The 25,236-nt window shown below is 36.9% G+C and overlaps 1 protein-coding gene across 2 annotated transcripts in view; it reads right to left on the bottom strand.

The window, feature by feature from the left end:
• Window positions 1-2,134: 2,134 nt before the first annotated feature.
• Window positions 2,135-25,236, bottom strand: part of SLAIN1 (SLAIN motif family member 1) — a 65,747-nt gene continuing 42,645 nt past the window's right edge. The window contains exons 1-6 of one of the 2 annotated variants that reach the window (XM_023185957.3): window positions 23,727-23,876; window positions 22,486-22,635; window positions 20,027-20,368; window positions 12,888-13,043; window positions 5,245-5,527; window positions 2,135-3,221 (exon numbers count right to left, since the gene is read on the bottom strand). In XM_023185957.3, the coding sequence (XP_023041725.1) occupies window positions 3,146-3,221; window positions 5,245-5,527; window positions 12,888-13,043; window positions 20,027-20,368; window positions 22,486-22,546 (918 nt within the window). In that variant the 5' untranslated portion in view covers window positions 22,547-22,635; window positions 23,727-23,876 and the 3' untranslated portion in view covers window positions 2,135-3,145. Of the gene's footprint in view, window positions 3,222-5,244; window positions 5,528-12,887; window positions 13,044-20,026; window positions 20,369-22,485; window positions 22,636-23,726; window positions 23,877-25,236 lie in introns of those variants that run through there. The other variant, XM_023185948.2, reaches the window with a different exon arrangement.

Below are 25,236 nucleotides of genomic sequence, written 5' to 3' on the forward strand. Positions count from 1 at the left end.
TTTCAGAAATCTCTGAGGCAGTCCATTGCATCACAGGCTCAGGAGCCCTATGGGGGAAGAATGGTTTAAGAGGCCAGGCCCACTGCATGGTGCAGCCTCAGGGTATTGTTCCCTGCATCCCAGCTAATCTGGCCCCTGCCTTGGCTCAAAGGGCCACAAACACATCTTGGGCTGCCTCTTTAGAGGGCGATTCATAAGCCTTGGTGGCTCCTACATGGTGTTAAGTCTGAAAATACACAGAATGCAAGAGTGAAGGAGGCTTGGCAGCTTTTATCTAGTTTCAGCAGATGTATCAGAAAGCCTGGGTGTCCAGGCAGAAGCCTGCCACAGAGGCAGAGCCCTCACAGCAGCCTCTACCAGGGTAGTGCTAAGGGGAAATGTGGATTTGGAGGCCCCCTGCAGAGCTGCCGCTGGGGATGGCCTAATGGAGCTGTGGGAAGGGGGTTGCTGCCCTTCAGACCCCAGAATGGTAAAGCCACTGGCAGTTTACATCCTGAGCCTGCAAAAACTGCAAGCACTCAACTCCAGCCTGTGAGGGCAGCCACATGAGCTGAACCCAGCAAAATCACAGAGGCAGAGCTGCCCAAAGCCTTGGGAGGCCACCCCTTGCACCAGTGTGTCCTGAATGGAGGACATGGGGTCAAAGGAAATTATTTTGGAGCTTTAAGATTTAATGACTACCATGCTGGGTTTCAGACTTACGTGTGGCCTGTTGCCCCTTTCTTTTGGCCAATTTCTCCCTTTTGGAATGGAAATGTTTGCCCAATGCCTGTACCACTATTGTATCTTGGAAGTAAATAACTTGTTTTGATAATACAGGTTGATAGTAGGAAGAAGGTAAGTCTCAGATGAGACTCAGGACTTTGGACTTGTTGGAATGAATTAAAATTTTGGGCAACTGTTGGGAAGAGAAGATTACATTTTGTAATCCAAGGAGGGCATGAGACTTGGGGGCCGGGGCACAACGATATGGTTTGGGTATCTGTCCCCTCCAAATCTCATGTTGAAATGTGACCCCCAATGTTGGAGGTGGGGCCTGGTGGAAGGTGACTGGATCACGGGGCCAGATCCCTCATAAATGGCTTAGTGCCATCTCCTGGGTGATAAGTGAGCTCTCGCTGAGTTTGCACAAATCTGGTTGTTTTTTAAAAAGTGTGGAAACCCCGCCCCAGCCCTTGCTGTCATTCTCGCCATGTGATGCACCAGCTCCCCCTTTGCCTTCCGCCATGACTATGAGCTTTCTGAGGCCTCACCAGAAGCCAAGCAGCTGCTGGCACCATGCTTCCTGTACACCCTGCAGAACCATAAGCCAATTAAACCTCTTTTCTTTATAAATTACCCAATCTCAGGTATTCCTTTATAGTGATGCAAAAACCGACAAACAGTCACCTCTGTGGGACTTGTGTCTTCATCTTTAAAATGGTGATAATAGTAGGTGAAAGTTAGACCTAGATAAATGTATATGAAACATCTTGCGCCGTTCTTTTGACTGAAGGGGTGCTTAATAAATATTACTTCCCTTTTCATATCTCACCTCCTCTAGGTCACATTCTACTTAAAGTGCAAGTTATTTAAACAAACATTCCTTTTAGTTCTAGACAGAATTACATACAAAGGTACACTCTAAAAAAACTAAAAACCTCTAATGACTATAGGTAGAACTCCATTTTAAAACCTAACATAAAAACTTTGCCTAAACTTCCCACAGTACCTTCAAGTAAAGTTTTCCAACATTTATCACATATAATGCAGAATAAGGCTAGCACTTTGCTATTTTACTGACACTGAGAAAGTATTTCAAATTCAACTCCTATAAAATAAAATAAAATCTCCACTGACAATGTTCATCTGTAAATGTGTTTCTCAGCAACATGCTGCGTGAGTTTTAGTGTCCTCTTTAAATGAACCTAAACCTCACTGTAAATCTACCTAACTGATGTAAGAAAATCACACATTTCTTATCAGGAATATTTGGGAAAAGAAAAATAATTTTATGAATGTGAATATTCTAAGTCTACCTGCTTGAGATATAAATGCCCTGCACGAGAACAGGGTAACAATAACAATTTTCACAATTGTAGTGAAACACGTGTGTAGTTATACTGTTTATGCTGCACATTCATGCATGACCTGATATTGCTGAAATAGAGTCTTTATTTCTGAACATTCCAAAACAGCAGTGTACACAGTAACAAATATTAAGTTATATGCCATAAGAAAGCATTCATTAGTGCAAATGGATTTTGTAAAAGGTCTATCAAAAAGATTTATTTGCTTTAAAATGCATTCATTTCCAGAAGCATTGTTAATAAAACATTACAGTTTCATCCGTTGTAATAAAGTATTGAAAATCAATTGTGGTACAGTAGCAAACATTGCAGGTATTAAGTGCAATGAGCTCATGATGCCGTTATAAATATGAAACCCATGTATGACAATAAATTAACAATGAAAAAGACAGGACCATTTAATTCTGCTGTGTGGCTATCTCCTTGCAATGCTTCAAATTATGTTGTGCTCATTCAACACAAAATTATGTCTCTCAAATTGCATGATGTGTTTTTGCTGATATATCCCTAGAGCTAAAAAAATAGTACCTTACCACAAAAATATTTTTATGGCACAAAATTTAAGTTGTTCCATAGTGGTTCACATAGGTGTAAAAAGAAATAGGCACAAAAAATAAAATTCCTGCAAACTATAAAAAAGTAAATTTCAAAGCATACATTATAGAACCTAGTTGTCAATATGCAATGTATTAAAATACAGAACATGTAATGGAAAGATGTTTAGAACACGTAAGTCAATTGAACAAGTTACTTTAAAAAACTCATATGGCAAAGCATTATTGATACATCTCAATTCTCTCAAAATGTATTCAGGTACAGAGCAGTTCTACAAAAACTTCCTAGATCTAAGTGTCACAATACTGCAACCATGGGTTTGAGAATGTTGCAGTATCTCAGGCAAATATTTAAGTGCAATAATTAGTCTCTGGTGACTGGTCCATTGAGAAACAATGCAGTAAATATATTAAAACACAAAAGGGAAAGAATATCCCAACATCCACTGCTACCCAGCCAGCTAGGTAACACAACCCTCATTTTTACTTCTTTCCCATTTTTCAAGGGTACATAAAACTGCATCAGTAGCAACCATCTCTCCAATTTCCATCCCTCAGAGTGCTGAGTGAAGACAGAGGCTTTGGAGGCTGAAGAAAACTAGAAAGAGACAAGAAAAACACGGAGAGATTGTTAATAATCCTGTGAGTCACATCACTTACTTTGACCTACTCTCCCATCTACGCTCCTCCACTGCAGTAATGAGAAGCCACTGGCAGTATCTCAAGTGTACCTTGTGGTTCACACTTACGGGTCTTCACTGCATGCTTATCTCCCAGAGCCCCAGTTCATGGCAGAGTGTCATGCATGTTGTATTTGTACAAGTAAATTTCCAACATAAATAAAGGGGCCAATACCCTTAATGTATAAAACATATTTTAAAATAAGAAAATATGGACTCCTGGCTAGAAAAAAATGACCTAAAAACATAAATGGTTACTCTGTTGAATACAAACAGCAAATGACTATGAAGAAATTTTCAAAACCTTATTAGTAATTGAAGATTTGCATATCATGTTGGCAAAACATTTAAAAAGAACCTTCGGCTGAGTGCAGTGGCTCACACCTATAATCCCAACACTTTGGGAGGCCGAGGCAATAGGAACACTTGAGGCCAGGCATTCAAGACCAGCTTGGGCAACACAGCAAGACCTTTATCTCTACAATTTTTTTTTTTTTTTTTCAAATTATCTGGGAGTGGTGGCATGCACTGTAGTCCTAGCAAGGCAGGAGGATCACTTGAGCCCAGGAGTTTGAGGTTACAACAAGCTATGACCACACCACTGCACTCCAGCCTGGGCAAAAGAGCAGGACCTTGTCTCTAAAAAAATACATAAAATAAAAAATTTAAATTAAAAAAATTAAAAGGAATAATACCTAGTATTTGCTTAAGTTTGGGTAAATAGACCATCTCATATTGTCTAGCAGTGACCTTTCCAAGAGTTTAGTTTGGAGACACAAATTCAAGGATAAATGTATGGTCTATAATAACCATATACATCAAATACTGTGATTCTAGTCAGCCATCAGCATGATGACGCAGCTCAGCATTTACAAAGCAGAATAAGCCAAAACTTACTGAATAAATAAGCATGTACCAAAATTGTTTCTATCTGGTAGTAGGATTATGGGTCAGTCTTTACTTTTCTATTTTTCAACAGTTTCTGTTTTTCGAAATTTGTTGTTGATCTGAGCATCCATTACTTCTAAACAAAAAACAGAACTATTTATACATCCATAAATGCATAAAGACAGAGAAAACTGCTTGTTCCACCTCTTTCCAACTTTTACTATGTTTCCTCCTTCTCCTCCTTCACATCCTAATTTCTTGAAAGAGCTGTCTGTATTTACTGTCTTTATTTCCTCATCTACCAATCTTTCCTCAAACCACTTTTATGGATTTTTAATGTAAGACACTCCATGATATTCAGTTCAAGAAGGGTACATCATGACCAGGAGCTGGACTAAAATGTCCTTTGAAGTACTCTGAAACTTTGAAGGGGAAAAAAAAAATTTCTACCTGAACGATACCGAACTTATCAACATAAGCTGATAAAGCCCCAGGTGAATGTCATTAAGATCCTTTTCAAACCATAAATGTGTGGGAGGAGGGTGTGCATGTGCACATATGCCTGACACATTTTTCCATATTTTCATTAAAAATGACTGATTCAACAAATATTTGAGATCCTACCCATATTGGGCATAGTTCTTGGCATTGGGGACACACAGCAATGAACCAAAGAGTCAACTCCCCCCGCCCTACAATTTTTGGATAGAGCTGCCACCTGAGCAAAGACCTGAAGGAGGCACAGAGCAAGCCGTGCAAATAACTTGGGAGAAGAAAGCTACAAAAGCTCTGGAGACAGAGCTTATCTGGTAAAAGCAAAAGTGTTAGGAGTGATAGTGATGAGGGAGTAAGGGAAGACAATGACATCAGAGAGAAGGGGACCTGACCGACACAGGGATATCCATCACTTTTCAAAGGGAGGAGAGCACAAGTCAGGCCATAAAGGGTAGTGACTTACTAAGGTTAAAGTGAGCCAAAGGAAAGGTCAGCGTGTGTCTGAAGCAGTTTCTAGTTCCAAACTGCAAATGAAATTATGCAAATAAAGATTCTTACCTTCTAACAGGTTGTGCAATTTTGCTTCGAGGCAGGTTACTCCCATTTATTGCCAACGAAGGTCTTGGGAGCGCACTGCGACCCATTATCCCAGAAGCTGCAGCTTTGTTCGGTGTGGGGATTCCTGTGTTGGAATACAGCTGTAAGCCGTTTGATAAAGGCATGTTACTGCTGCCTTGAACAGTTGGACTCACATAGGCTGTGGCTTTAAGAGGTTGTCGGATAGACACTGGGAAATGCCCCACGCTGTGGACTCTGTGTTGAAGCTGTCCTGGTGATGGAACTAGAAGAGAAAATGATATTCATGTGAGCGAGCTTCTACCACTATCCAACTCAGGAAATGTGTGTTATTTTCAGAAGAGCCAATTATGCCTGAGAGTACAATATACACAGGAGGAGATAAATGGAATATAGGCTCCAGATGGCACTGAGTCATGGAAAATTCTAATCCTTGACGCAGATCTCCTGGTCTGTCCATCAGCCACATTTTGGAGTGCCTGGTTATATGCAGAAGCCAGTTCTAAGCACAGCCTCCTTTCCTTTACAAATGTGATGATCTCTGAGTTCTTACAAGACAAAGTCTTCCCTGCTTGCTTGCTAGAAATTAGGATTTCTTGATGCTTGCTTTGGTGGTGGTTCCATGAAAATAAAATGAGGAGATACTTTAATAGTTGTAATTATAGAAAAGAAGACAGAGGTGGTATCTGCAGGTACAAACAGTTTATTACAGATATATTCCTTAAATAATATTCATATGTCATTTATCTCTCTTTGAGTTGCTGGGCATTATTACATATATAATAGTAGCAAAACCTATAAAATGAAGGGAACCGGGAACTCTCTGGGTAAGAACCCTTAAATATTTCATCTATATACTGACCCAACTTTGTGTGCCATTTCACATTAAAAGGTAACAAACTGGTAGGCAGAAGTTTTTAAATTTTTTAATCCCTTTCTCCAAGGAAAACAATCAAATTTAATAGAAACTTATGCACAGACTCTGCCTACTTACTAACTACCCAAGCCTTTGCTGCCTAGTACTTCCAACATGGTTAAACATGGACATACCCTGTTTTCTAAAACAGTTGAATTTACTTAATCATAAAATATATGATATATACTTTTTTGAAATAAATATAAGGGGGAAAAAACCCCAAAAAAGTATCTATGGTTTTATTTATCATCTCTTGAAAATATTTCCTTAAATTTAGTTTTTCCTTAAAAAAATTTGCACAAGTATACAAGGCAAAATCTATACACAGAAACACTGATACATGTGTTATCAAAAAGATAACACATCATGATCAAGCAGGTTTCATCCCAGGCATACGGAAATGGTTTAACATAGGCAAATCAGTAAATGTGATACATCACATAAACAGAATTAAAAACAAAAGCTATATGATCATCTCAATAGATACAAAAATAGCATCTGATAAAATCCAGCATCCCTTTATGATAAAAACAAAATAGGCATAGAAGGGACTTACTTCAAAGTAATAAAAGCGATATATGACAAACCCATAGTCAACATCATATTGAATGGGCAAAAGCTGAAAGCATTCCCCCTGAGAACTGGAACAAAACATCCTCCACAAGGATGTCCACTTTCGCCATTTCTAGTCAACATAACACAGGAAGTCCTAGCCAGAGTACTTATAGGAGAGAAGGAAATAAAGGGCATCAAAATTGGAAAAGAGGATGTCAAACTGTCACTGTTTGCCAATGACATGATTGTATATCTAGAAAACCCTGAAGACTCATCCAGAAAGCTCCTAGATCTGATTAATGGATTCGGTAAAGTCTCAGGATACAAAATCAACGTACACACATCAGTAGCACTGCTGTATGCCAACAACAACCAAGCTGAAAATTAAATCAGGAATTCAATCCCTTTTACAATATCTGTAAAATACAAAATAAAATACTTAGAAATATACTTAACCAAGGAGGTGAAAAATCTCTACAAGGAAAACTACAAAACACTGTTGAAAGAAATCACAAATGACACAAACAAAACTACATCCCATGCTCATGAATTGGAAGAATCAATATTGTAAAATGACCATACTGCCCAAAGCAATCTACAAATTCAATGCAACTCTATCAAAATACCACCATCATTCTTCGCAGAACTAGAAAAAACAATCCTAAAATTAATATGGAACCAAAAAACAGCCCACACAGCCAAAGCAAGACTAAGCAAAAAGAACACATCTGGAGGCACCACATTAAGCAACTTCAAATTATACTACAAGGCTACAGTTACCAAAACAGCATGGTACTGCTATAAAAATAGGCACATAGACCAAACAATAGAGAATCCAGAAATATACCCTAATACTTACAGCCAACTGATCTTCAACAAAACATACAAAAACATAAATTGGGGAAAGGACACCCTATTCAGTAAACAGTGCTGGGAAAACTGGCAAGTCACATGTAGAAGAATGAAACTGAATCCTCATCTCTCACCTTATACAAAAATCCACTCAAAATGGATCAAAGACTTAAATCTAAGACCTGAAACCATAAAAATTCTAGAAGATAATATTGGAAAAATTCTTTTGGACATTGGCTTAGACAAAGAAATCATGACTAAAATCCCAAAAGCAAAGGCAACTCAAACAAAAATAAATAAACAGTACCTAATTAAACTAAAAAGCTTCTGCACACCAAAATAAATAATCAGTGAGTAAACAGACAACTCACAGAGTAGAAAAAAATACCTGCAAACTATGCATCTGACAAAGGACTAATAGCCAGAATCTACAAGGAACTCAAATAAATCAGCAAGAAAAAAAAAAAAAGTAATCTCATCAAAAAGTGGGCAAAGGGCATGAATTGATATTTCTCAAAAAAAGATACACAGCCAACAGACAAATGAAAAAATGCTCAACATCACTAATCATTAGGGAAATGCAAATTAAAACCACAATGAGATACCACCTTACCCTGCAAGAATGGCCATAATTAAAAAGTCAAAAACAATAGATGTTGGTGTGGACATGGCAAAAGGGAACACTTTTACACTGCTGATGGGAGTGTAAATTAGTAGAATCACTATGGAAAACAGTATGAAGATTCCTTAAAGAACTAAAAGTAGAATTACCATTTGATCCAGCAATCCCACTCCTGGGTATCTACCCAAAGGAAAAGATGTCATTATTTGAAAAAAAAGACACATTTATAGCAGCACCATTTGCAATGGCTTAGATATGGAACCAACCTAAGTGCCCATCAACCAATGGGTGGATAAAGAAAACGTGATATATATACATCAAGGAACACTACTCACCATAAAAAGAAACAAAGTAATATTTTGCAGCAACTTCGATGGAGCTAGAGGCCATTATTCTAAGTCAAATAACTCAAGAATGGAAAAGTAAATATTGTATGTTCTCACGTGTCAGTGGGAGCTTAGCTATGAGGATGCAAAGGCATAAGAAGGAGATAATGGACTCTGGGGACTTGTGGGGAAGTTTGGGAGGGTGCTGAGGGATAAAAACTACACACTGGGTACAGTGTCCACTGCTTTGGTAACAGGTGCATCAAAATCTCAGAAATCACCACTAAAGAACTCATCCATGTAACCAAAAACCAGCTATACCCCAAAAACTATTGATATAAGAAAAAAAAAAAAAAAAAGAAATGCCAATATATGTGTATAGTAGTAAAAAAACTTTATAAAAAATAAGGTCTATATAAAATCCTCCCTTAGGTGTATTCCCATTTAGCTTCGTGACACAGCAAAGTTCTCTTGGTTGACAAATCATCTCTAAGATTCTTTCTAACCAATTCTGTAATGCCTTAATGCTAGTTTTTAACCATGCAATTTTTTAATATACTCGTTCAGCAACTGTAACAAGTCTACTGCACTAACACAAGATGTTAATAACAGGGGAAACTAAGAGGATACAGAGGGTGAGGGATTATATGGGAATTCTCTGTACTTCCTGTTCAATTTTTCTATAAGCTGAAAACTGCTTTAAAAAAGTGTTAATTTTTTAAAAACCTTCAATACATGAATTTGGCTCAATTTCTTCTGAAGCATAATATATATAAAATACATACATCTTAAGTCTAAGCTCAGTGAATGTTCAAAGTGAACATGTTCATGTAACCACTCCTCCTATCAAGATAAAAAGCATCACCAGCACCTTATAAGGCTCTCTCATGCCTCTTCCTAGTCAAACTTCCTCCAAAGGTAAGTGTTATTCCCACTTTTATCACAGCAGACTGTTTTTTCTTATTTTGAGGACATTCCTAGGAACAGACTTACTAGTATGTTAACCTTTTAATCTGGCTTCTTTCACTAGATACTTTGTCTGTGAGATTCACCTGTGCTGCTGTGTTACTAAGCAGTATTCCACTGTATATAAATGTGATTATTCCCTTGATGACAGAAAGCTAGGGTTATTTCTAATGTGGGGTTTCATGAACCTTCTTGAACATGTTTTGGTGATCATATGCGCTCATTATATTGGGTAACTATTAGAAGATATTAATTTAGCAAAGTTGCTGGATTCAATATCAAAACACAAAAATCAATTCTATCAAAAATACTAGCAAACTAGTAGAAACTGAAAGAAACCTGAGGAAATACTATTTACAAAAACACTACTTAATAAAAATCACAATACCTAGAAATTAATTTAACTATAGAAACACAAAACCTCTATATAGAAAGCTACAAAACTTCACTGATATTAAAGACCTAAGTCAACGAAGGACTATTCCACATTAATGGATGCAAAGACTTAATATTGTTAAGATCTTCCAAAAATTGATCTACAGAGTCAACGAAATTCCAGAACAGTTTATTCAGGAATACAATCCTACTATCTCTCCTACATATAACATATATAACTACCCTTGATTTTAAAAAAACACACATAAGAGAAACTAGTTAAAATTAATAGGCATAATCCTAATTTTACAAATGAGAAAATGAGACTGATAAAGAATACTTAACTTTCCAGAAAGTTTATTATTAAGAAAAGACCGGGTCTTTGACTACAACTGTGTTCCTCCTTCTATACTTGCAGCGTTTCCAACTCTCTATCCTACCTCTGTTCTTTCCTGAAGGCAAAATGGCCCATAACTAGAAATTGTCATGATAAGAATTCAGAATGCATAAATAACAGTGGCTTAGAATGCTCAGAAATGAAAGTAAATGAGAGCATAATCTTAAGATTTGAAACAAAAGTTACGAGAGTCCTCTTTCTCCTACACATTATTCTTCTTCTTGGGGGCTTTCTCTCAGTATTATGCTTGACTTAGAAATGATGATTTTTATAATTTCCTCATTTCTTTTACATGCATGAATTGGAATCTACTACAAAGAAGATGTTCCCCTCTTTCTATTTATCCAATTAAGTATGAATCCATGCATATTTATTTTATTCCATCAGTTATAATCCATCACTATAATTATTTACTCTGTGGCTCAAACTGTCCCATATTTGGCCATTAGGAGATTCCTTCAACTTGGTTCCTGTATCCTTTTGACATTTCCCATCATTTTGGGGAAACTTCAATCAAAACTGAACATTCTTTGCAGTGTACATTCTATTTTGGGTTACATACACTTTTCTGGCACTCAAATCTGCTATTAATACACACTGAGTTGGAGTCAACAAAAATTCCTAATTGTTACCATATTTACTATTCTCAAAACTGTATTTCTCTCATCCTACACTTACACTATTGATTCTTTTTTTTTCTTTTTCCAAGACAGGGTCTCATTCTATCTGTTGCCCAGGCTGGAGTGCAGTGATGAAATCTCAGCTCACTGCAGCCTCAACCTCCTGGGTTTAGGTGATCCTCCTACCTTGGCCTTCCAAGTAGCTAGCACTACAGACACTGGCCACCATGCCTGGCTAATTTTTGTATTTTTTGTAGAGACGGGTTCTCATCATGTGGTCTAGGCTGGTACGCTACTGATTTTTGTAATTCAGATATAGAATTGTATATTTCTATCAGCTAAGTTTCTTCATGATACATTTGGCCCATTGTTGTAATCTCCTGACATAAAATCAGTTATTAGTTCTCTCAGTTTCCACCATTAGCAAATTTCATAGGTTGTTTCTGTGTCCTTATACAAGTCATTGGTTCAAATATTTAACAGGTCAAGCCTTAACGTAGAATCTTGTGGCTTTCACTCAAGCATTCACTGAGTTCCTTATGTTCAGGTAACATGTCAGGCACTGGGAACAGAAAATCAAATAAATGATGGTCCAAGCCCAGAGGGAGCTTACAATCTAGTAAGGAAGACAAATACATTAATGGTAAAACATGGTACATTGAATAACAGAGGTAAGTACCAAAAATCTAATCCACTCTAGCATTGTTTGGGGGGTATTTGAGAAAGTGTGTTAGGGTGATCAAGTAAGCAATGAAAACTTCCAAGGGCATGGTATTTGGACTGTATTATAAAAGTAAATAGGAGTAAACTGAACGAAGAAGGAAAAGGAAGAATGCTAAGCAGAGAAGAACAACACGTGGAGCTAGAATATCCTAACAGTTAAAAGCATAAGCTCTGGGAGTAACCAGTCTGCCTCTCTGCTCTTCCACCTGCATGGCCTTGGACAAACTGTTCCTTAACCTGTCAGAACTGTTCCCTCTTCCACAAAATAAGAATGGCAGTAGAAACTAATTCATAGAGTTGTTGGCAGAACTAAATAAGATAATGAATATAAACTAGTTAGCACTGTTCCTTGTCCAGAGTAAATGATGTCACTTGGTTATTAGGAACTAAAACAAAGAAATGAAAGACCACTGCATGTTAGGGAGATATAATTTGACACCCAAAACTAAGTTTGAGGGAGAAGAGCTACAAATCATTTTAGATGCAGACTTAAGACATCTGTTTGATGACTCTTGGCCAGTACACTCAGAACACAGTCAGCCTCCCAAGTTTGGGCATTTTTATCAATGCTGGTAATATGACCTTGTGCCTTCCTCCTAGAGGTCAGTGTAAGACTTAACTGCAATAACCCATATAGACAGCATGAGTAGGAATCGGGGGGATGCCAAAACGGCACATCCCCACATAAAGCGAAGACACACAGCGCTAGGCCTAATGCTCACTGTGTCGCTCACTGCTGGGTGAAACATAGAAAGTAAGTAACAGAATGTGGGGTAAGCTAAAATAGAGGGGATAAAAACTACTTTAGACACACTAAAATATAACTTCATTTAGGGGGAAAAAGGACAAAAGTATGCACAGGTGAAAACCAAGACAAAAGGAATGGCTAGACAGAATTAAGTGTGCTTATTCAGGTAGACAGCTAGAAAGGGGAGGATCTGCAAGGAAGAAAATTTTTGTATGATGAGTGGATAAATCAATCACCATGTAGTACTTCTACTATCTTAGGATATAAAGGACTACAAATAATTTACTATTATTATACAATTAACAATTTACTACTATTAATTGACACCACAGGCACTGGTAAAAATACTATTCAACTCTAATGGTGAAATAAAAAAATAAGTTACAGGGCAAGGAGAAAAGTTTAGTGTTCTGGCAAGTAAATATAAAGAAATGGAACAGTAAGTTATTTTCCTTACAATTAAAAATTATAAAAAATAATTATACAATTATACAACATATAATTATATCAAATAATTATACTCACTACAAGACTGTATTCTTGAAATTCCATTTCCAGCTCCATGCAAGCTTGAGTCAAAACTCTGACTATTTCGCACGGTGACTGGAGAACTAACATTGCTACTAATGGCAGTTGTACTTGGCATCCGGGCTAGGTTAGGCATACTTCTTCGGAGTTTATCTGGAAAAGAATTTTACTAAGTTAAAAATGACAGGTGTTATGCAGCCAAAATACTCGCTTTCAAAAGCAAATAACAAAAGTCATATTGTGGTCAATAATAAATAAAAATTATCATATGCTGATGATCAAGCTCTCTAACCTACTGTATGGGAAAACACACTCCCCAACCAGAAGGGTTCCACCAAATAAGCATGTGTGATGGTTAATATTGAGCGCCAACTTGATTGGATTGAAGGATGTAAAGCATTGTTCCTGGGTGTGTCTGTAAGGGGTGTTGCCAAAGGAGATTAACATTTGAGTCAGTGGACTGGGAGGGGCAGACCCACCCTCCATCTGGGTATGCACCATCTAATCAGCTGCTAGCATGGCTAGGATAAAAGCACAGAAGAACGTGGAAGGAGCAGACATCACTTTTCTCCAGTGCTGGAGGCTTCCTGTCCTCGAGCATCAGACTCCAAGTTCTTCAGCTTGTGGACTCTCAGGCTTACATCAGTGGTTTGCCAGGGGCTCACAGGCCTTTGGCCACAGACTGAAAGCTGCACTGTCGGCTTCCCTACTTTTGAGGATTTGGGACTCTGACTGTCTTCCTTGCTCCTCAGGTTGCAGACAGCCTATCACGGGACCTCACCTTGTGATCGTGTGAGTCAGTGCTCCTTAATAAATGCCCCTTCATATATACATTTATTCTATTAGTTCTGTCCCTCTAGAGAACCCTGACTAATACAATGTGTTAAAGAAGAACAAGACTTCTATAAAAAGACACAGGGACTAGCTAAGCAGTTAGCTATCTGTTCCTATTCAATAAATGGCTAATATCATACTTAAAAAGTTAGAAAATAATCTTACAGCCATTTAGTTTACCAAAACAACCCTAGAAATTGTTACATGTTTCTTTAAAAAAAAAAGAAACAAAGAAACCTAGAAGAATCAAAACCAACATTTACTGAATCTTTTGCTACCATATCGAAATGGAACAAATTAATAAAATTCAAACTTCAGATGTCTTGAAACATCCACTCATGACATTAACATGACCACATTAATCTCTGGGAAGTTTTAACTTTCATGAGTACACCACCAAATGTTTGGAAAAGAAAAAGACCAAGAGAATAGCTTCAATTTTTTTTGCCTTGCTAAGTTCATCTTCTGCCACCAAGAGGCAGCAGAGAGTCACATACAGATTTCAACGTTGAGATGTGAAATAACGCATGTGAAATAAGCCAGCCACAAGACCACAGCTCTATGAGACACTTTTTCCTTGATCAATACACATTCCCCAAAAAACTAAAGTACCTATGTCAGGTCATTTAAGCTGAAAAAAAAAAAAAAAAAAAAAAAAGGCACATATACGAGTACTAAGCCATAACTAATTCAAGGACAAGTATTGAATTAATTTCTTTCTCCCCTTCACACTACTCCTTCTGCATTACTTAGATCCACAAACTGTAGCCCTGTCCAGCACATCACCTAATCCAAAAGTCTGGGAGTCTCTCAAGATTCAACTTCTCTTTGCACCATACTTTCCAAGTTCTGTTAATTCTGCCTCATAAACATTTAGTGAATCTTCCACTACCACCTAGTTCTTACCTATTTATCACCTACATTTTCACAAAATTCTCTTAATTGGTGTCCAAGTACCCTTGTGTCTTGTTTCTTCCATCCATCTCCCATACAGCCGATTCCACTCTTCCTAGAGCACAGCACACATCTAGTCACCCACTTGCTGAAACCCCTCCAATTCCAATTCCTCCCCTGCTCCTTCTACTGAAAGGTCAAGCTCCTGAGCACAACCCAGATGAGGCCTTCAAGGCACAGGCTCTTTATACTTCACCGGCCTGACCTCTCAGCCTGCTCCCCAATCACAGGGGAGAACTCTCATACCTGTGAGCAGGCTGGTCCCTCCAGGTAGACACCCATCCTCACTTTGGAGAAGGAACAAATGAACAAAGGAACAAACATTTACTGTGTTTACACTAAATACCAGGCACTCTGTGAGCTGTTGGGGATATCACAGTGTATTAGGCAGATACAGTCCCGAGTCTCATTGAGTTTATAGTCAAGATTGATGGTCTAGGTTTATAGTCTATACCAGTGCTTCTCAATCCTTCCCTACCCATTGTTGATCCTAAAGAGAAAATGTAAAATAAATTTAATTAAACTTAAAATTAAATTTTCTTCCAAACAAAGTAAATGCTAAAGATTAACATTTTGATAGGGGTAAACCATGGAAGATCATAAATCATTGTAATATCTAAAATTTTTTTCACCCCTCCAACTTACAAGATATTTCTACCTTTATTGATATATACTCCCAAACACTGAAGTGCACATATCAGAGCATTCAATCTTGTGGTCATTTTCTTTCAGGCAAAACCAGAAAATAATGATATACTTGAATACTAATCCAAAAGGCATTCAAGTCAAAATCAAACTCAGCTCTTCGTATTCCCCCTTCATACACTGCTCCTTTGACATTACTAATACCTATTAAATGTTACCATGTTCAGCAATTTTTGCCCCCTTGGAGTGGAAAAGACAGAAGATTAAACAAGCACAATAAGTATACTTAGATAATATGTATAATAAGAAAGCATAAGAAATTGCAGAGAGTGCTACAGTAGAAAGCACAAAAGAATATTTTACTCATGTGGCTCTTACTAATACTTTAAGAATTGGCACAATTATCCCCAGCATAGAGAAGCTTTTCTATGGACTTCCCAGCTGAGCTATCTACCTCTTACACATTTCTTTACTTTCTGTGTGTAGTTCTACAGTAAGGATGCTCAAATATTGCCACTGACTGTTACATTCCTGGGCACTTTTCCTCATTATCTTCTTGAGGCCTATTTTTAACAATCGTATGTCTCATATTCCCAAATTCCTATTAAAGTTCCCAGCCTCAAACAGCAGGTACGTCATATATCAGCAAATATTATGTGTATGATTTGGCAGACAGTGTGTAGTAAGAAGGGAGGAATTAGAAGGATTCATCTCTACATACTCTTAGTGGCCACATCTAGATCTTTTGAATATCACAAAATCTAGTGTAAAAAAGTCAGCCTCTATCAGTACTAGACTATTTTCACTATATATATTTCCTATATATATATATATATATTTTTTTTTTTTTTTTTTTTTTAAGCAGCAGGGAGACACAGGAACATAATTATATGCTATTGAGAAAATTAATTGAGCTTCTATATTTCTTTTTAAAATCTCTCTCCAACTATTTGCTATAATAGTTTTCATACATATAGAAATGTTTAAAAATAGTATCATAAACACCTGTTTTTCCATCTGGCTATACTAGTTGTTTCCATTTTGCCATATTTAATTCATCTCCACATATACATTTGTTTGCTTTGCTAAACGAGATAAAACTTCAGACATCTTGACACTTTAAATGTACATTGTAATTCTACAGAATCACAATATTGTAATCACATGTAAACAAATTAACAATATCATATGATAATCTGCATACAAAATTTTTCAGACATCCCAAGAATATCTTTCATAAGTTTTTCCTCTAAACCATGATCCAATCAAGGTCCATACGTTACACTTGGTTATGTCTCTAATCTGTGTTAGTCTTTAAAACCAATCTTTACTCATATTTAAGCAACAAGTCAGTTTCACAAAGCTTTAATCTTGAAATATGCTCTTAAAAATAAGGTCTTCCAAGTGTAAATATTTAGGACAGTATTCCCCTTGGAACGAAGGTGTGATCTCCACCTTGTTTCAGACCATCTGGAAATGAGGTACATTTCCTGTCAAACAACGTAAAAAAAAATTTTTTTTATTTTTTTATTTTTTTTATTTTTTTTATTTTTTAGGTGGAGTCTGGCTCTGTCGCCCAGGCTGGAGTGCAGTGGTGCGATCTTGGCTCACCGCAACCTCCACCTCCTGGGTTCATGCCATTCTCCTGCCTCAGCCTCCCAAGTAGCTGGGACCACAGGCACCTGCCACCACGCCCGGCTAATTTTTTGTATTTTTAGTAGAGACGGGGTTTCACCTTGTTAGCCAGGATGGTCTCCATCTCCTGATCTCGTGATCCACCTGCCTCGGCCTCCCAAAGTGCTGGGATTACAGGCGTGAGCCACCGTGCCCGGCCACAATGTGGAATGTTTTAATAACCACATATATTTTAAAGTTCAGGGAACCAAAAGTAATGTTCTATTTCTATCTTAACAAGAAATCAGCAGTTTAATCTTCAAGGACTGAGATGTAGCAGGAAACTGGAAGAACAGAACAAGTAAAGAATTCAAATGAGTTTGCTCACATTAAAGAGGCAGCAAGACTCACCACTCTATGAACAAAGACTTGGGAATCTTTACAACTAACGGAGACGCTCATTATCTATCAAACAGCTAGATGTAGGCATCCAGGCAACACAGGCTCCAGGGGAGGTCCTCATGATAATAAGGACTACATCATGCCACCAGTAACCCCGCCATACCGTAGAAATTATAAGAAAGTTGGTAAAGATTCTACAAATTTAGTCATTTTGAAATTTAGCAAGTTATTCCAGAAACACTTCTTTTAATTCTATGAATCCCAGAAATATCCCAGAAAGTTTTATGAGCCATCTCTTTAAATCTAAGCAGTGTAGGAACTATGAAAGCAGTAAATATTAATATACATTTCTAGTTTATTCTCAATTATTTTAAAATGAATCAACAGTTTAACAATTATTTTCTCCTATCTATATTATTTTGATAATTTAGAAAAATATTTAATAGATTAGTTTCAAAGTTACCATTCTTATTTCACAGTTTTGCTCAATATTCTATAGTAACAAATGCAGGCTAGGACATCTGAATCATATGCTAATAAAAGTTTAAAAACAAAAGGGGAGAAGACAACCTTTATTTAGCACATCCATTCCAGGCTCCAGGCAATGTAACATTCATTATTTTCATTTACTCCTTATAATATATTTAGGTGGAGAAAACGTGTACCAGATGGTTTGGTGTGAAATTATAGCTAAGTTTCCTAAGAGATAGATATTATCTTGCCCACATTTTAGTTAAGGAAACCAAACCTCAGAGAGTTGAGAAACTCAGGATCTACTGGACTTCAGAGCCTCTGCTCTCAACCATTAAGCTAACTAGTCAGAAGTCATATCCAGAAAATTGCCTTTGTATTCCATTTTTCTTGTATTGTGAAAACTAGACATTTTAGGCAAAATAAAACTACCACAAAGGGACCTAAACTGTGGTATGTCTCCACTTTCCTGTGAAGAATATCCCAGCATAGGATTCACAGAAACCTAATGCTTTTCAAACGGTGTTTGATGGAAGTGAATACCACTTTTCTGAGGTGCAACAAACAGCTAAGTGGAGGAGAATGATCCTATTGACAATATCAATCAAGATGCAGAGCTAGCATCTGCTTGGCAACTTGACTATGATGTTCTAAAACACTTAAGGAAAAAAAAAAAGCTTTAGAGAAATGACTCTAGGTGCCCTCTCAATTTTAATAAGATGCTATGACTTCCACTAAGCACATGGAATACATTGTCTTTCTGATGCTATGAGTTTTAATGTTAGTCATGATGACATTTTTTTAGCCACCACTCCTCTAAAGTTGAAATCTCAAGGTAGTAAGAAAAATTATGAACATAAAATTTTAAATATTTTCAAATGATCTCTTAATTAGCATCAGCATGAATGATACAGGTACAAAGGAAGAAAGGGTAAAAACTAAATACAGGGTTATGGCTGATCACTAATACAAAATTTATATTTGGCCTATAAATATTTTTAAAGACCATTTGATCACTTCTGGGCCCAGTTTTGAGTAACAGTGCTATATAATTAAGAATTGTAATTGTATAATTATAAATTATTTTTAATTGGTTTTTTCTCCATAATATATAGAATTTGTGTGTGAGGGTCCAGGTGATCACTAGTACGAAAACACACCAGGCTCAGAATATTACATGATTGCTTCCCCCATAGCTCTTAGAAGTCAGAGTCTAACTCCTGGGAGTGTGGAAGAAAGATAAATGAAGAGAGAGAAAAAGTATGAAAGAATGACACATACAGCAACCCACCATGTTGACAAGACAGATCAATTTCCCATTACCATGCCACATGCTAATGGACAGCAGCCTCCATGTTCCTGCTGCTACACAGATCTTAATGCTAGATGTCAGGAGATCAGAGGGAAAGACACATCCCAAACTTCCCTAGATCCGGCTGTGTAAGAGCAGCATCCTCTGCAAGCATCATCATTCATGCTTGCAACCTCACTCTGTGCTAGGAACAGACAGTAACAGACTGAAGGTTGTGCACAAGGTAAGGAATGACAACTCACAGCCTTTGCCTCCATGGGCTTGACCACAAACTTCTCGGCTTGTACCACCCTGCCTGTGCCACAGGCACCAGCAACAATGCAGAGATACTGCACATTTATAACTCATTCTGAGCCAGCTATGTCATGGAGGTTTTCTTGAAGCTGTGAGTTTATAAATCTGGGACACATAATCAGAAGCCAGTCAACGAGAGATGCAAATTTAGACCAAACTGAGAAGGTCTGGAGGATGATTTTAAATCTGAGAAACATTGACCAATTATCTATATTTCTCTTAAAACTGTTTTTTGGCTGGGCATGGTAGCTGTCATCCCAGCACTTTGGGAGACCAAGGCGGGCAGATTACCAGAGGTTAGCGGTTCAAGACCAGCCTGGTCAACATGGTGAAACCCTGTCTCTACTAAAAATAAAAATTAAAAAAAAAAAAATTAGCCAGGCATAATGGCATGTGCCTGTACCCCGGCTACTTGGGAGGCTGAAGTAGGAGAATCGCTTGAACCTGGGAGGTGGAGGTTGCAGTGAGGCGAGATCGTGCCACTGCACTCCAACCCAGGGGACAGAGCCAGACTCTGTCTCAAAAACAAAAACAAAAACACAAAAACCATTTCTTGACCATATATAAAAAAATCAAAGCATATCAAATACCAAAAAAGCATACAACCTACCTCCATTGGTCCTATTTGGTTGCTGATCTGGAGTTTGGGCTTGAGGTGAATAATACTGTTGCTGCTGGTAATTATTTGAAGGAAAATACTGGGAACTGGGACTCCTCCTACAATCCCGAATGCTGGAGAAAGTCTGTGAATGGGGAATTCCTCTTTGGAAAGGGGAACATCTTGGAAGACGAGGCTGAGGTGGTGGCAAATGATCAAATTCCTCTTCATCCTCCAGACTGTATCGGTCATATTCTTGATCACTACATGTCCCTTTTTTTCCTGAACTCAATGACACACTGGAACTATGTCTTGATACAGATGCTGAAGTAGAAGCATAATCTTGCCTGAGACCTATAAAATAACAAATAGTATTCTAATGTCTTTTGATCTAGCTAACATTTAGTTATAGTTAACCAAGTATTAGATGAAAAATTGTGCCAAACAAATTACTCACAGAGACTTACTATCTTGTTCTCAAGTTTACTAAATTGACAAGTTAGGTTTACCAAGATGATAATCACATTTACCTATGAAACAGATATCTAATATTGGACAATTCTATTTTGCAAAAAGATTGCCCCAATTCCAGTGAAGATTATATATACCTGCCACAGCTCATTCATTAATATCTATCAATTTCCCCAAATGATCCCTTTTCAAATCAAGAGATATTTTAGAAGGGGAACTTAGGAAGAAATATTCATCTCATTATGAATAGTTTGCTATGAGTTAAAACAATTAAAATCTTCAAATCTCTGCCCAAGTAGGAAGTCATTCTGCTCCCCACCCCTGACTTTTAAAGTCAAAGGGAAAGTTTAAAAGCCGAGGGACAAATATTTTCCCACAAGGTCATCTCTCTATTGTTCTTTTATGTTACTAATGTTACCTCTTTCAAAGCACATTGACACCTCAAAACTTCTAATAGTTTTAGGTCATCCTATATGGTAATCATCTAAAAATAGTCAAACTACAAGGTTCTCATTATTTAACCCATCACCAGTACTACAATTTTTTTTTAAAAAAGTGGTCTAACCCTGACTACTTAACTTCTGAAACTGACATACAATATTTTAGCCATATATATTTTTAGAAAGAGTATTTAAATTTGCTTTTACTAAATGATATAAAATAACCACTTTTCCCCTTAAAAATGTATCTTATTAAATCCTGCATAAGCATTACCATGTTTCTCATAGAAGCCTTGACTAATTTCTGAAAGCAGGAAATTATTATGCTTAAATACTTGATTATTTCTACCTATGTTGGCTGAAAAGATAACTCCAAAACAAACACTCCAGTTCTGTGCCTTTTGATACCATTAATGCGCTTCAACTAGTTCACTCTCAGATTATTTTTTGTAACTTTATTGCAGAACCAGTGACAAACTGTTCTATTTCTACTTATCTACTCTTTCACAATTATTTAACCGGAGAAGTATGCCAATGCATTTTAATTGAAATTTTAAGATAACTGTAGACTCACATGAAGTGCTTAAAAAAAAACAAAACTATGCCCTTTGCCCAGATTCCCCCAGTGGTAACATTTTGCAAAATTTTAGAATAATATGACAGCCAGGGTATTGGCAGTGATCTAATCCATTCATTTTATTCAGATTTTTGCAGAGGTAGGGGTGTGTGCGTGTGTGTGTGTGTGCGCGCGCGTGTGTGTGTGTCAGAGAGAGATAGTATTAAGCTGTATGCAATTTTATTACCTACAGGTTCAAAGATCCACCAATGAATAGTACCAACACTGCAAAACTCCTGTGTTGCCCTTTTATAACTACATCCAGCTTCGAGACACTCTTGAGACCCTAAGCCCTATCCCTAAAACTCCACCAACCACTAGTCTGTCCTCCGTTCCTAACATTTTTGTCATCTCGAAATGTTGTATGAGTGGAATTACACAGTATGCACTCTCTTATGATCAATTTTTTTATTCACCGTGATTCCCTGGAGCTTCAAGCAAGATGTTGTGCATATCAGTAGTTTGTTCCTCTTTATTGCTGAGTTGTACTCCATGGTATAGATGTAGCATGATTGGTTTAATCATTTACCTACTGAAGGTCATCTAAGCTAATTCTAGTTTTGGGCTATAAAGGTGCTCAGAACATTCACGTACAAGTTTCTGTGTGAACACAAATTTCCACTATTCTGGGATAAATATCCAAGAGTGCAGTTTGCTGGGCCACTTGTAAGTTGCACCTTTAGTTTTTTAGGAAACTGTCCATCTGTTTCCACAGTGGCAATACCAGCAATGTCTATGTATCAATGTGTTGTGATCAGACTAAGTTCCTACCACCTCATGATAGTGTGAGACGCATATAACTGGCTCCACCTAAAAAGTAGGACAGTATGAGAGAAAGAATCTAATTGTTTGCCCATTACCTGGAGAGAAATGCCTGAACCTCCCCCTCTGCCTGTATATTCCAAGTGGAAGCCTCATTTTTCTAGTTTAGAAAGAGCACATACTTTCTTCTTGCAGACGAGCCATGATCTGAACATCAGTGAGGTCCTGTAATTTATATCCCATGGAGATAGAATCATCCTCCAATTCTGAAGTACTCAGCTCACTGTCGATAGATGACTGGGGACTGAGCGGGGAGCCCCTGGAAGTGTAACCTGAAACACAAAGGAAATGTGTGTTCTTTCATCTGCAGGACTGATATCTATATATGCTTTACAATTCATATATAAACAGTCAGCAATTTGTCTCATGTTTTCATGTTACAAAAATCACCAACATGTCACCATTTAATGGTCAATGTGCACATGATGTGTACACAATTCATATATACAAAACCACTTGTTCATTGTTTTCAAATTCAATTTTCACAATTTAAAAAGTCACTATGTACTATATACTTAAATTGTTAAGAGGGTAGATTTCACATTATATTTTTTATCACAATGCAAAATTCACTACTGCTAAAATCTACATCCTATTAGATATGTACATATCTAAAGGCATGGTATAAGAATATATATTCATGTATACTTTAGTAATAAGACATGGACAGTAACTGATTATATACTTTGAAATTAAATTTTAATCTGGTCCATTTGTTAATGAGTACAAACAGCAGTGTTACAAATGGGTAAGAATATCACATCTAAAAGGCACACGTACATATGCAGAAACATATACAACACCCACAGAGAGTAGTCACAGGAGACTTATAGCCACCCATGAGAGTAAAAAAATAGATGGTTTCAGATAAAAGAACCAAAGAACAAATAGAAGAAGGCTATAGGAATGGAATCACACCAATGCTGAGAAAAATAAGAAAACGGTGAGATCCTCATTCATAAAAAGTCACTATGACTATTTTCTTCTACATAACCTTAGCTAAATTTAAAAGCTACCAGAAAAAAATTTAAAAAAACAAATACTTACAATCTTGAACAATAAAAACTACCTAAATAGTGTTTGATATTTAATTTTAAAAACACATAAACATTTGGAAATACAGAACTGCAGGCATATACTTTTGCTAAAGAGGTAAGACTGTCTGCTACATACAACTGAGAGCAGTAGATCAATGGTGTTAGAGTACAAATTAGTGCTAGGCCTTTTGTACCCAAGTAAGTGTGCAGCACAAACTCTCCATTCTAAGATTATTCTGAAGCTTTCCAATGAAAGATGAATATTTAAGCTGTGTTTAGTAACTGAATGACAAAGCAAGCAACTAGTCAAGAAGTTAAAATATTACCTGTTTTTTCAGGTGTTAGTATTGCTTTATTTGAGGTTTTAGAGAAGCTGGGAGTATTAATGCCATTGCTATAAGGGCTGAGTCTTGCAACAGGACTATAAGGAAAAGCCAGTGAGGCAGCTGAAGAGAAGAGACTCCGCCATCGGCTAGCTGTCATAGAAGCAGAAAATAGCAGCAGTTAGCTATATGCAAGCAGATGTTGACTTGTCAGAAGGAGAAAGGGAAGAGATTTAAAAAAAAGAGAGAGACAAAGCAACTTTTCATAAGACTATCTTAACTGACCTCCACTTGTCTAAATAGAAAATATATACAAAATAAACAATTTGTGAATTAGGGTCCTATTTATACATCCATTTTAAGAAAGTCTTACTTTGATTAAAGCCAACATGCCTGTATAATAATGAAAATTTATTTTGAGTTTCTACCTTAGAAATGTTTTCAATTTTCTATTTCCATATAAGGATTTAGTGTTTTGCAATATAAAAAAGGATTAGTGTCAAAAGAAAAGCTCAAATGTATAATCTTCCTAATCTTTAGGAATTAAGGGAAATGTTAATATTAACTACATGTAATTCTGTATTTTTCCACTCAGTATCAGAATACGTTGATAAAAAATATTTTATGTAAATTCATTATCGGATTATGGGAGGACTTAGAATGACTATTGTGTTTCCGAATGGCCTTGAGACCAAAACAAGGTTTAAAGGAAAAACGGTGTACAAAGTAACAGAGGGGCATCTATACCAGAACCTAACAATGACTATCTTAGGTGGCCAGTACAGAGACTATTGGCGATCACTTGGATTTTTTCTTTTAAAAAAATCTTGCAAATTACCTGCATTCAACATACATATTATTTATATAACTAGCGTTTCAAGGTAGGAATATACGTGTTATTACTTTAATACTATGTTTTAAATTAAAATAATGAACAAAAAGGAATCACACCAGCCATGGGCAGATGATCTCGTTCTTACATTACCTCACTTGTCTAATTAATGTACTTCTCCCCTCCAAAATTACCACCCCTTGGATCTCCATGTTCTTGGGGTCACACACACACTCACACAAATCCCAAATCATAAAAGCTTAAGTCACACCAAACATGGTTTACTCTCCTGTCATGAGATACAAATCAATGTGCTAGGCAAAATCCACTTTTCTGAAAAGTAATCATTTAGACATGTACTAAGCAGAAGGAATGATATAAAAAATATAAACAAGGCTAAACGTCAAGAAATAACTTGGTTTGTATTCACTGGAAATTTGACAAAACTTGAAAAACCAAGTATTAAAAGGACTGCTTTGAAATGTATGCCCCAAGACCACTTTTAATGAGCAATGCTAATGAGCAATCAGACAGCTGAAAAGTGCTTTAAAATGGGCAGTGGGGAGAGGGGAAAAAAAAAAAAAAAAACTGTGGGATGTGGACAGTCAAGAAAATAATCAGCTCAGCTCCATACTGGGACTTTTCAGATCCTTGCAAAACACCATCAAGTTTACTTAAAAA

The sequence above is a fragment of the Piliocolobus tephrosceles genome, chromosome X, assembly GCF_002776525.5.
Source record: "Piliocolobus tephrosceles isolate RC106 chromosome X, ASM277652v3, whole genome shotgun sequence".
In the NCBI taxonomy this organism is placed as follows: domain Eukaryota; kingdom Metazoa; phylum Chordata; class Mammalia; order Primates; family Cercopithecidae; genus Piliocolobus; species Piliocolobus tephrosceles.